Here is a 13,409-nt window from a genome sequence, read left to right on the forward strand (position 1 = left end):
TATCCTCTGATCGCAGCAGTGAAAGGTTGAAGATGTTCTTGATTTAACTTGCTGTAAATGTGGAAGTCCCTTGTTTTGATTAAATAATGGTATGTTTGAAAAACAATTCTTTACAAGGGTTCTGGAATATTGAGTGGAGGCTGCAATATCGTGCAAGGGTTCATATATTGGCTTTGCAGCTCTGAAGTGTTGTAATTAGTAAAAACACGCACATCTGCTCTCACCCCATCCTCCTGCCACCCCACTAGGAATAGGGTTCCTCATGTCCTCACCTACCACCCCACCAGCCAACATGTCCAACATATAATTCTCCGTAACTTCCGCCATCTCCAATGGGATCCCACCACCAAGCACATCTTTCCCTCCCCCCCCGCCTTTCTGCTTTCCGCAGGGATCGCTCCCTACGCAACTCCCTTGTCCATTTGTCCCCCCCATCCCTTCCCACTGATCTCCCTCCCGGCACTTATCCTTGTAAGCAGAACAAGTGCTACACATGCCCTTACACTTCCTCCCTCACCACCATTCAAGGCCCCAGACAGTCCTTCCAAGTGAGGCAACACTTCACCTATGAGTCAGCTGGTGTGATATACTGCGTCCGGTGCTCCCAGTGCGGCCTTCTATATATTGGCGAGACCCAACATAGGCTGGAAGACCGTTCCGCTGAACACTGACGCTCTGTCCGCCAGAGGAAGCAGGATCTCCCAGTGGCCACACATTTTAATTCCACATCCCATTCCCATTCCGATATGTCAATCCACGGCCTCCTCTACTGTCGAGATGAAGCCACACTCAGGTTGGAGGAACAACACCTTGTATTCCGTCTGGGTAGCCTCCAACCTGATGGCATGAACATTGATTTCTCTAACTTCTGTTAATGCCCCTCCTCCCCTTCTTACCCCATCCCTATTTTTTTTTTCTCTCTTTCCCTCTCACAATAACTCCTTGCCTGTTCTCCATCTTCCTCTGGTGCTCCCCTCCCCCTTTCTTTCTTCCAAGGCCTTCCATCCTATGATACTCCCCCTTTGCCAATCAACTTCCCAGCTCTTGGCTTCATCCCTCCCCCCACCCCCGTCTTCTCCTATCATTTTGGGTCCCCCCCCCCCCACTTTCAAATCTCTTACAATCTCTTTTTTCCGTTAGTCCTGATGAAGGGTCTCGACCTGAAACATCGATTGTCCTTCTTCCTATAGATGCTGCCTGGCCTGCTGCATTCCACCAGCATTTTGTGTGTGTTGCTTAAAAATCCCAGCCATTTTATTTGGCTTTACTGGTGAATAAGTCATTGAAGTCAGCAGGGCAGGTGCCATTAGTGTTTTCCTTTTAAAGGAGCTTGTGTTTTTTTTTTTGCTTTAAATACAGAAGCATAAAACACTTTCTGTGTCCCTCTGTCTGTCTTTCTTTCTCCCTCTCTCTTGGTCAAGCTACTGAATTTATTTTGGGAGGCAGGTAAATGTCAAGGCACAATAAGCATCTAGCACTATGGGGAAGGAGTGGTGTCCGGTGTTGAAATACAACTTTTGCCAGATTGTATTGTCCTGATGAAGGGTCTCACCCAAAATGTTGAAAGGTTGTTCCCCTCCATCGATGCTATTTGGCGTTCAGTTCCTCCAGCATATGTGTTGATCAAGATTCCCAGCATCTGCAGAATTTCACACACACACGCACACACAATGCTGGAGGAACTCAGTAAGTCAGGCAGCATCTATAGAAATGGATAAACGGTCGACGTTACGAGCTGAAACCCTTCATCGGGACCAGAAAGGAAGGAGGAAGATGACAGAATACAAAAGTGCAGTGAAGGGAAGGACAAGCAAGAAGGTGATAGGTGAAGTCAGGTGGGTGGGAGAGTAAGGGATGAAATAAGAAGCTGGCAGGTGATGGGTGGAAAAGACGAAAGACTGAAGAAGAAGGTATGAAGAAGAAGAAGAAAGACTGAAGAGATAGGGAAGGAGGAAGGGCACCAGGGGGAGGTAACAGGCCGTTGAGAAAAGATAAGAGGCCAGAGTGGAGAATAGAAGAGGGAAAGGGCTGGAAAAATTACTAGGAGAAATCGATGCTCATGTCATTAGGTTGGAGACTACCTAGATGGAACGTGAGGTGTTGCTCCTCCACCCTGAGTGGCCTCAATGTGGCAGAAGAGGAAGCCATGGACCGACATGTTGGAATGGAAATGGGTGTAGGAATTAAAATCTTTGGCCACCGGGAATCTTTTTTGCGGGTGGATGGAGGTTCTCAACAAAGCGGTCTCCCAATTTACGCCGGGTCTCATCAATATTAGATTATGAAGACACGTAGTCCTCTTTTATTGTCATTTAGTAATGCATGCATTAAGAAATGATACCATATTTGCTCCGGTGTGATATCACAAAACACAGGACAAACCAAGACTGAAAAAACTGGCAAAACCACATAATTATAACATATAGTTACAACAGTGCAACAATACCATAACTTGATGAAGAAGTCCATGAGCACAGTAAAAGTTCAAAGTCTCTCAAGTGTCCCACATCTCACGCAGGTGGGAGAAGGAAGAAAAACTTTCCCTGCCATGCAGACGACAGTCTGACTCTGAGTCATCCGAAAACTTCGAGCTCTGATCAGCTCTCCTGACCGAGTACTGAGCGCCATCTCTGTCCGAACGATTCAACCTCAACCTTGGTCACCAACAGCAGGCAAAGCCGGGGATTTTGAGGCCTACCCTCCGAAAGATTCCCGACCACGCAGTAACGACAGCAGCGACGAGCGTTTCAGAAATTTCTCCAGATGTTCCTCGGTGCTTTCACGTCCATCTCCATCAAATCAGAATTGTCCCCGGCCCCTATTTAACAGATACAATATCATTTTTCACTGGAGGGCTGCGCATGCGCAGGCGCGCTGCTGTTTCTCCTCCCGCCGTTTTAGAGGGGGCTGCAACAGGAACACCAGATACAGTACACGATCCCAACAGATATGTGAATGAAGCATTGCCTCACCTGGAAGGACTGTTTGGAGCTCTGTATGGCAGTGAGGGAGGAAGTGAATGGGCAGGTGTAGCCCTTTGGCGGCTTGCAGGGGTAAGTGCCAGCAGAGAGATTAGTGGGGAGGACAAGTGGACTAGGGAATCATGGAGGGAATGCTCCCTGCAGAAAATGGAGAATGGGGGGGAGGTAAAGATGCGTTTGGTGATAGGGTCCCATTGAAGATGGCGGAAGCGGCAGAGAATGATGCGTTGGATGCAAAGGCTCATGAGGTGGCAGGTAAAGACAAGAGGAACTCTTTCCCTGGTTTCCCTCTGTGATTCCCTTATCCCTTCATCCCTTCCCGCTAATCTCCCTTCTGATAATCATCCCTGCAAGCAATAGAATTGCTACACCTACTCATTCACCACCTCCCTCACCTCTATTCAAAATTCTGAACAGGTGAGGTAACACATCACCTGCGAATTTGCTGGGATTGTCTACTGCATCCAGTGCTCCTGTTGCAGCCTGCTCTATATTGCTGAAACTTGGGGACCACTTTGTCAAGCACCTCCACTCCACCCACAAGAGGTGGAATTTCCTGGTAACCAGCTGGAAAAACAGGCTGAAAAATGGCAGTTGGAATTTAATGCAGACACGTGCAAGGTGTTGCACTACAGTGGGACCAACCAGGGTCTGTCTTACACAACAGTACAACCTACAGAACAGTAGGTTGCTATAGAACAAAGGGATCTGGGAATACAGATCTATTCATCATTGAAAGGTAGATAGGGTTGTAAAGAAAGCTTTTTAGCACATTGGCCTTCATAAATCGAAGTATTGAGTACAGGAGATCGGATGTTATGTTGAAGTTGTATAAGATGTTGATGAGGCCCAATTTGGAGAATTGAGTGCAGTTTTGGTCACCTACCTACAGGATTGATGCACCAAATTTCTTGGTGTTCACCTGGTGGAGCATCTCACCTGGTCCCTCAACACCAGCTCCATAGCAAAGAAAGCCCAGCAGCATCTCTACTTTCTGCGAAGGCTGAGAAAAGTCCATCTCCCAACCCCCCATCCTCACCACATTCTACAGAGGTTGTATTGAGAGTATCCTGAGCAGCTGCACCACTGCCTGGTTCAGGAATTGCACCATCTCGGATCGCAAGACCCTGCAGCAGATAGTGAGGTCAGCTGAGAAGATCATCGGGGTCTCTCTTCCCACTATTACAGACACTTACACCACACGCTGCATCCGCAAAGCAAACAGCATTATGAAGAACCCCACGCACCCCTCATACAAACTCTTCTCCCTCCTGCCATCTGGCAAAAGGCACAGAAGCATTCGGGCTCTCACGACCAGACTAGGTAACAGTTTCTTCCCCCAAGCCATCAGATTCCTCAATACCCAGAGCCTGGACTGACACCAACCTACTGCCCTCTACTGTCCCTATTGTCTTGTTTATTATTTATTGTAATACCTGCACTGTTTTGTGCACTTTATGCAGTCCTGGGTAGGTCTGTAGTCTAGTGTAGTTTTTGTGTTGTTTTACGTAGTTCAGTGTAGTTTTTGTATTGTTTCATGTAGCAACGTGGTCCTGAAAAACGTTGTCTCATTTTTACTGTGTACTGTACCAGCAGTTATTGTCAAAATGACAATAAAAAGTGACGACTTGACTTGACTTGAAATAAGGTTGAAAGTGTGCAGTGAAAGTTTATAAGGATGTTGCTGGGTCTGGAGTACCCAAGGTAAGATTGAATAAGATATGACTTTATTCCTTGGAATGTAGAAGATTGAGGGGATATTTGATAGAAATATACAAAATTATGAGGGGTATAGATAGGGTAAATGCACACAGGCTTTTTCCCACTGAGGTTGGCTGGGACTACAACCTGAGATCATGGGTTAAGGGTGAAGGGTGAAAAGTTTAAGGGAAACACGAGGGGAAACTTCTTCACTCAGAGGGTTGAGTGATTGTGGAACGAGCTGCCAGAGTAAGTAGTGCACGTGAGCTCGATTCAACATTTAAGAGAAGTTTATATAAGTACGTGGGTGGTAGAGATATGGAGGGCTATGGTCCCAGTGCAGGTCAATGGGAGTAGACAGTCTGAACGGTTTGGCACGGACTAGATGGGCAGAAGGACCTGTTTCTATGCTGTATTTTTCTATGACTCTATTTCCAGCATCTGTAAACTCTTGTGTTTATGATTGTATTGAAACTTGATAGGCCAGTTGGCATACTTCTCATATTTTTAAATGTTCAATATTAATATCTCTCTTCTCCTTACTTCTCTCACCAAGCTTGTCCTTGTATCTCTCTCCCTAAATCCTCCCTCTTCTCTCTTTCCCTTTATCACCCTTATCTCTCTTAATGTATTAATATTCCTGTAAATTAACATTGTGTTGCTACCTATCTCTGAGGCCTCATTAAACCTGGATAATCTGTTTTTACTCTTCCGACAGGCCTCTATGGAAGGGAAGGAATTCTGCCAGCTCGCAAGATGCTGAGGTTCACCGGAAAGACGCTGCTGGATCAATTAAAGGACTCCCCGACGTTGCTGTGGTTGTGCCCCTCTCTTGGACTGGACACCGAGCAGGGCATGGAGCTAATCTGCCTGCTGGGCATCATCCTGTCATTCACTGCACTACTGTTTGAACCTCTCCGTGACTGTTTTGTCTTTGCCTTCCTCTGGTTCCTGTACCTGTCTGTGTACCAGGTCTGTGTGTGTACATGTATGTATCTGCACTTGCTGTGTTTGTGCCGGCACACACATCCCCTGTGTGTGTTAGGCTTTTGGAATGGAAAATCATTCACCCGTTGTGCCACTTTGTCAGGGTCACTGGATATTTGGCAAGTGTAGGGGGTGAGTTGTCATTGGCATATAGAATTTCAGCCTAAGAACCAATGAGAATGTGTTAAGTGTAAGAATGCGATTGAACTAGAAAGCAATCAAACTGGGAACGGGTGTACTGCCTAATTCACCTTTTGATTCAATTGAGTCACATCTTGCAGACTCTTAATACATCAAGATGTCATGTGATCAGTCTTTTCCAGAACGGGATTCCTTTGTTCTCACTTCCAAATTCTGAGTCTCTCCTTGGAAGTGTTGGCTTTTGGTTGCCTGTGCAGTCTCAGGGTTTACTGTGGAGTTAAATCCTGCTTCTGATAACTATCTCCCTCCTTTACCTTGTGTTCTCTGTTAAAGCAGTACAATATGTATAGTCCAGTTCAGCTCTGACCCATTTTCACCTTATCACCTTCATTTTTCACTACATTAGTTGTACAGCATCCTAGTTATTTATATTGTCAGTCAAATACAGATGAGCATGGAATTGTTAATTGAAGGACTTAATTTCTCACGTGGATTTCATAAACAAGTCTGATCACTTAAGTATTTTCCTGCCTTAAACTTGGACTCTCATTACCACAGTAACAGTTCAGCTGAGGCCTTGTATGAGATCTCTTAAAGAAACCCTATTGTTTCTTATTTCCCTACAATTTGATGGCATTTTAGATCCCTGAAATGTTGGGTCTAGGTAAGGTGTACTGGTTAGTGAAGATCAAAGAGTGTTCCTTGGGCATATTATTCCTGATCTCATCCTGTGATTATGTTTATTTCACAAACTTTTAATTAAAAATTGATTGCTTCCCAAAGCAACTCTAGGTTCGGAATCTGATAATCAATCAATCAGTGCTGGGATCTCATTTCTTTGCTATTAGTCTCTTTCATTATATTTTCTTACCTTCCCAGACTAGCAAGTTACACAAGTCATTAACATCCCCACAATGTAGAAAGCTGCAAATATCTATTAAAGCTGTGCACACTCTCCATTTCTTCCATTGTGGTAGTTCTTTAAATGTTTGAAAACAACTGCTGCACACTTCAAGGTCAGAATGATCTTCAAATATTTATGATTCATTTTTATTTTATTTTCTCAGGTTGGACAAGTCTTCCTGTATTTCCAGTGGTGAGTTCAGCTTCACACCATAACTCAATGCACAAATTGCATGACAGCTTTGAGGCACAATGTGTGAGAAACAAATTGGGGGACTGTGTGAAGAGATGTTTAATGAAGCAGTGTGCCAGGGGATTCATTGTTGAGTAGCAAGCTGAGGCTATGCAGTCAGGAGTTGCCATCAAGCAGTGTGCAAGTGTGCAGTGAAGGGAGATGTCGTGGAGCATTGTGTGACCGATGCATAGTGAAGGAATGTGCAGTAAGCTGTATTCAGGTGGTACAGAGTGAAGCTGTGTGCAAGAGGCAGACCATGAGAAGTCTGCAGGGAGTGAATTGTGTGAGCAATATGAGAAGAGTGTGAGTAATGATCATTGTTCTAGGATGAGTAATAGTATCTGACTGACTCTGCAGGGACAGTTTGCTGCTGGAGACTGGATTCCTAGCAATTCTCGTTGCCCCACTATACCTGCAGAAATGGCAGACAGCACCCTCAAAGCATTATGACAACATCACCTTCTGGCTAGTACGCTGGCTTTTCTTCAGACTCATGTTTGCATCAGGTGTGGTGAAACTGACCAGTCGATGTCCAACCTGGTGGGGGCTGACAGGTGAGTAACTAGAGGAATCCCAAGCTTTTTTTCCTTGTTTATAGCATTCTTTACCCCATGTTATTCCACCCAGAGTAGACATTGTTCATATCAGCATTAGAGTTTTGGAATTTCAAGAAAACATTCCAATGAATATCCGTGTGTAGGTGATACTCTCGTTACAGGGATAGCTGTCACTCTTAGGAAATGATCCTTATCACAATTTTCCATAATACAAAGCCGTGTCATCTGCACGTGTACTAAGGAATGGAAGTTGAGGAAAATATTGTTTACTTATTTTACTTTATATTCTGCAAGAGGAAATTTTTATTCCATTGTTCAAATTTTTGGGTAGTAATTTGTGAATTCTCTAAGGACAATTGTCAGTTACCCAAATGGCTATGATGTAGTGATTGTCTGTATTATATATCAAATTTGATTCAATAATAATGACACAGCAGGAGGTATTATACCCCGGGCGTAGCAATGAATATCTGATCATAGAGCTTGTAATGAGTGCTGGTATTTGTGAAATTGGGACCGTGCGAGGTGCAAACAATAAACTTGTTTATCTGGGTTCCTTACAGCTCTAACATATCACTACGAGACCCAGTGCATCCCGACTGCTGCTGCCTGGTTTGCACATCAGCTGCCATTTTGGTTTCAGAAATTCAGCGTGGTTATCACTTATGTTCTAGAGATACCAGTCCCTCTGCTCTTCTTTGCTCCAACTCGTCGTCTAAGGCTCTTTGCATTTTATGGTCAGGTAGGCCCAGCATTTGCATTTGATGGCCTACCATCTACTCTTGACAGGTGATATAAAGTGATAGAGCTGTTGTACAACTGTATTGAATAGACAGTCCCTCTAACCATTACTTCTCGGTACAAATCAGAATCAGGTTTAATATCACGTACGTTGTGAAATGTGTTGCTTTGCGGCAGCAGTACAATGCAATGTATAGTAATGAAGATTGCATAGCAGTCGTTTGTTGTGTCAGGCAATGACCGAGAAACTGTGCGAAAGAGAAGTGAAGAAGCCATTACATTGGGGCAGCTACACTTTCTTGACCTCAGAAGTCCAAGTCCAGTGGTACAAACAAGCATCACAAACTGGATTCTAAAAATTAGAATAAAAAGCAAAAAAATATATAAAAAATAAGTGATGCAAAAAGAGAAGGGAAAAATACCGAGGTAGTGTTCATCGGTTCATTGTCTATTTGGAAATCTGATAGCAGAGGGGAAAAAGCTGTTCCTGAAATGTTGAGTGTGTGTCACAGGCTCCTCTACCACCTCCTTGTAATGGTAGCAAGGAGAAGGCATGTCCTGGGTGATGGGGGTCCTTAATAATGTACGCTGTCTTTTTGAGGCTTTACCTTTTGAAGGTGTCCAGGATGCTGGGGAGGCTAGTGCCCATGATTGAGCGGGCTAAGGTTACAATTTTCTGCAGTTTTTTCCAATCCTGTCCAGTGGTCTGTCCATACCAGACAGTGATACAACCAATTAAAATGCTCTCCACAGTACATCTGTAGAATTTTGCGAATATCTTTGGTAACATACCAATTCTCCTCAAACTCCTAATGAAGTATAGGCACTGCCGTGTCTTCTCTGTAATTGCATTGATATATTGCGCCCAGGATAGATTCCCAGAGGTGTTGATACCCAGGAATTTGAAACTGCTCACCCTTTCCAACTGCTCCCCAGATGAGGACTGGTGTGTGTTCCCTCAACTTCTCCTTTCTGGTCCACAATCAATTCCTTGGTCTTACTGACATTGAGTGCAAGGCTATTGCTGCCAACAATAGTCATGTTGTTATCAAATTTATAGATGGCTTGTGACCTATACCTAGCCACACAGCCATGGGTGTAGAGAGAATAGTGTCCTTTTAAAGCAGGTGGAAATCTGACTGCAGCAGCGAAAGAATAAAGATGCACTTGAACACTCCAGCCAGTTGGTTGCCATGGGTTTTAGCCCTATCAGATATACCACCAGAGCCTGACACCTTGCGAGTGTTCACCCACTTGAATGTTCTGATGTCAGCCTCTGAGACAGATCATAAGGTTACTGGATGCTTCAGTTATTCACATATATGTAGTCTTATTCTCCCTTTCAAAGTGTGCATAAAAGGCATTGAGCTCATCTGGGAGTGAATCATCACAGCCATTCATGATGTTAGGTTTCATTTTGTAGGAAGGAATGGCCTGCAAATCCTGCCAGAGCTGACATGCATCCAGTTCTGTCTCTAACCTCCATTGGAATTGTTTATTCCACTCTTAAGATAGGCTTCCATAAGTCGTACCTGGACTACTTGTATAATTCTGGATCACTGGTCTTAAATGCCACAGACTACAAATCTCCTCATTCATCCACAGCTTTTGATTTGGGTATGTCTGGTATGTTCTTGAAGGCACACATTTGTCCACACATGTTTTGATGAGGTTGGTGACAACTGGGGCTTATTTATTCAGACTTGAAGATGAGTCATTGAATACAGGACTGAAAACAGCTCTGTAGGTGCTCTTCCACCTCTCTTGACTGTACCTTCTTGTCCTCACCACTGGTGGTGTAATCTTTAGTCTCTGCCTATACGCTGGGAGTAGAAGTACAGCCAGGTGATTGGGCTTTCTGAAGTGTGGACATGTGATGGCACGGTAAGTGTCCTTTGTGGTATAACAGTGGTCAAGTGTCCTCCCATAGCTAATGTTTGGACCCCACTCAGCAGAGGTTGGATAAAATCAAAAGCTCCAAGCCTGTGTTCTTGGAAAGCTTTAGGAAGCACGTCATTCTCCAGTTCTTTGAGAAGGAAGCACACATTGCGAAGGATGAACAGGGAGTGAGTTTTGTTGGAATCCTATTCCAAGGGTGACAATATTTGTTGCTGTAGACCGTTTTGCAGTGAACTGTAGCAAAGCAGGAATTGTGCATCTTTATATTATTGCTCATTTCTGCAGTCATTTTCTCCAACCTACTGTAAACTTGTATTAAGTGGTGGACAGAAAACATTGACGTATCTTTCTACCCCTTGTCTCCTAAACTATCATTTGCTTCTGTGTGTGTGTGTGTGTGTGTGTGTGTGTGTGTGTGTGTGTGTGTGCGCGCACGCGCGCGCATTTGCATATATGTGCCCTTGTCTCATTATATTTTGCTCTTTCTTCTCTTGTTTTCTTCCCTTTAAAATAATTTTCTCTTCCCTGCAGGTTCTGCTCCAGGTGTTAATTATTATCACTGGTAACTACAACTTCTTCAACCTGCTTACAATTATTCTGGGATTCTCACTACTAGATGATCAGCACATTTCTGGCTGGTTCGGATACAGCAAGACACGAAACACTGAGAGTGAGTACCAAGAGATTCTATGGGTTACTGTGCCAAGTGGTGAAACCAAAGGCAGGTAACTGATGTTGCCACAATGATGTAACACAGCCAGATCAGGACCTGTGACTTGCAGTATAGGGTACTTCTGAGTTGGAGTCAGGTATATGTAAATAGTACTTAAGACATAGTTGAATACACATGACCAAGGATTTAGCTGGGTCCAGTTACCTGCAACCAGTGATTTAACTAGGGTAGAATACCTGTGAGTTTCAGCTTAGCTGTATCGGATGTCTGTGACTGGGGATTTAGCTGGGGCTAAGACTGCTTAGCTAGAATGCACGAGTGACGACGTAGAGTTGAGCACATGATTATGTCAGGGTTGGGTACCACGATCGGTGATTTAGATGGGAGTGAATGCATCTATTAGGAAACAAGTTTCTTTGATAGGTGACTTGGCTGCTGTTGGGGTACATGGTGCTCAAGATCAGGAAACTGTAGCCCTGGGTTTAATCATCAAAGTTGCTGGTGAACGCAGCAGGCCAGGCAGCATCTCTAGGAAGAGGTACAGTCGACGTTTCAGGCCGAGACCCTTCATCAGGACTAACTGAAGGAATAGTTCTCTCACTCTCCGTTTTCTCCCTCTGTCCCTCTGAATATACCCCTTGCCCATCCTCTGGGTTCCCCCCCCCTTTGTCTTTCTCCCTGGACCTCCTGTCCCATGATCCTCTCATATCCCTTTTGCCAATCACCTGTCCAGCTCTTGGCTCCATCCCTCCCCCTCCTGTCTTCTCCTATCATTTTGGATCTCCCCCTCCCACTTTCAAATCTCTTACTAACTCTTCCTTCAGTTAGTCCTGACGAAGGGTCTCAGCCTGAAACATCGACTGTACCTCTTCCTAGAGATGCTGCCTGGCCTGCTGCATTCACCAGCAACTTTGATGTGTGTTGCTTGAATTTCCAGCATCTGCAGAATTCCTGTTGTTTCCCTGGGCTTAATACTTGTTACCAGTGATTTAACTAGATCTGGGTAACCAAAGTAAACCTTCCATAACTAACTTAGATGAAGGTGCGTATATACAACCAGTGACTTAGCAGGTGTGACAAAATTATAAACATCAGTTTAGCCAGACTTAGTATCAGTGATTGCTGATTTAGACAGGTCTGGTCTGTATCTAGGGTAAAGTACCCCAAAATGTGACGTAGATACGTAAGTGAGGAAGGAAGATCGTGAGACTATAGAGGAATGATTGGACAGCGTAAGTTTGACTTGTGTTGTCTTTTTTTACTCTCTATAGGACTAGGGTTTTTGCAGAGAGTGCAAGCCGTGGCTGTTGCTGTCGTTGAGCTGGCAGTTCTTGGAGCGCTTGTTTATGGAACTATTCACTACTGTGGGCTGAGTGTGGACTGGGAGAAATGGTCAATTGAATCAAAAATAGGTATGAGAAATATCAGCTTCAGATCCGTTTCTCACACAGGAATTGCACACAACTAATCTGTCTCCGTGCTAATCAGCAACTCAAACATATCTCTTCTAATTCATTAACAATTAAGATACTGTGCTACTAAATGTTGCTTACCTTTGTCTCGCCTGGAATGATTCATAGGTTAAGGTGTTTTGATAAAACAGAGTTTTTTGAAACAGGAGGTGATGGGGGATCTGATAAAGGGATTTAAAACCATAAAGATTGAGAGAGAATAGAATTTGAAAGAATCATTACCCATTAGCAAAAAGATCATAAAATGAAGAATCAAAAGTGAGCAAGAAAAAATTCCTTAAAACACAAATGGTTCAAGTCTGAGTCCAATGGCAAGAGAGTAGTGGAGGCAGTTGTGAAAATGGGAGCAGGATAAGTATTTATATGAATTTGCACGTGTGTAGAAACAGGTTGGGACTGGTTGAAAAGATTGCAAGATCCTACATCCACGGACTCCAGAGCCTGCTGGCCCTGAAACTAGCAGGCATGAACTTCAGATTGCCTCTGCCATTGATCTGGCCGGCTCCAACACCTCAGGGCATATTCAAAACCCGGACTCCAGCAACGACCATGGACACCTTCACAGCGATTGCGCAACCACCAACTGCGACACCAGCCTTGAACTCCAGGCCGAGTCTTTATGTGCTGCTGTTGTGACTCCCGTCTCCCCTTCCCCCACCACCACTCTGCAATCCCGTCTCCTTCAGATCCCATCGTCAGCTCCTGGGTCCTCAGAGGCTCCATCTTCCTCTCACCCCAACCCTCCCCTCTCCATTGACACCCCCAGCCTCCTCCCTCCCCCCTCTGATCCCAGCTCTCAAGATTCCAGCCTTGAACTCCAGGCCGGGTCTTTATGTGCTGCTATTATGACTCCCGTCTCCCCTTCCCCCACCACTACTCCGCAGCCCCGTCTTCCTCAGATCCCACCGTCAGCTCCTGGGCCCTCGGAGGCTCCATCTTCCTCTCACCCCAACCCTCCCCTCTCCATTGACACCCCCAGCCTCCCCCTCCCCCCTCTGATCCCAGCTGTCATCCGTGCCAGGTCTTTACCATCCCCTCCGACCTTCAACTGTCGGAGGCAGAACGCTCTGTTCTCAGTAAGGGCCTCACATTTGTCCCCCTTCGCCCACACCTCAGCGA

At 44.9% G+C, this 13,409-nt stretch overlaps 1 protein-coding gene across 1 annotated transcript in view; it reads left to right on the forward strand.

The window, feature by feature from the left end:
• The window catches only part of lmf2a (lipase maturation factor 2a), a 33,855-nt gene that overhangs the window by 2,914 nt on the left and 17,532 nt on the right, over nt 1-13,409 (forward strand). The window contains exons 2-7 of the mRNA XM_072241365.1: nt 5,401-5,654; nt 6,878-6,906; nt 7,306-7,502; nt 8,069-8,247; nt 10,677-10,815; nt 12,090-12,230. Of these exons, the coding sequence (XP_072097466.1) occupies nt 5,401-5,654; nt 6,878-6,906; nt 7,306-7,502; nt 8,069-8,247; nt 10,677-10,815; nt 12,090-12,230 (939 nt within the window). The remainder of the gene's footprint in view (nt 1-5,400; nt 5,655-6,877; nt 6,907-7,305; nt 7,503-8,068; nt 8,248-10,676; nt 10,816-12,089; nt 12,231-13,409) is intronic.

This window comes from Mobula birostris, chromosome 23 (genome assembly GCF_030028105.1).
Source record: "Mobula birostris isolate sMobBir1 chromosome 23, sMobBir1.hap1, whole genome shotgun sequence".
Taxonomy (NCBI): Eukaryota; Metazoa; Chordata; class Chondrichthyes; order Myliobatiformes; family Myliobatidae; genus Mobula; species Mobula birostris.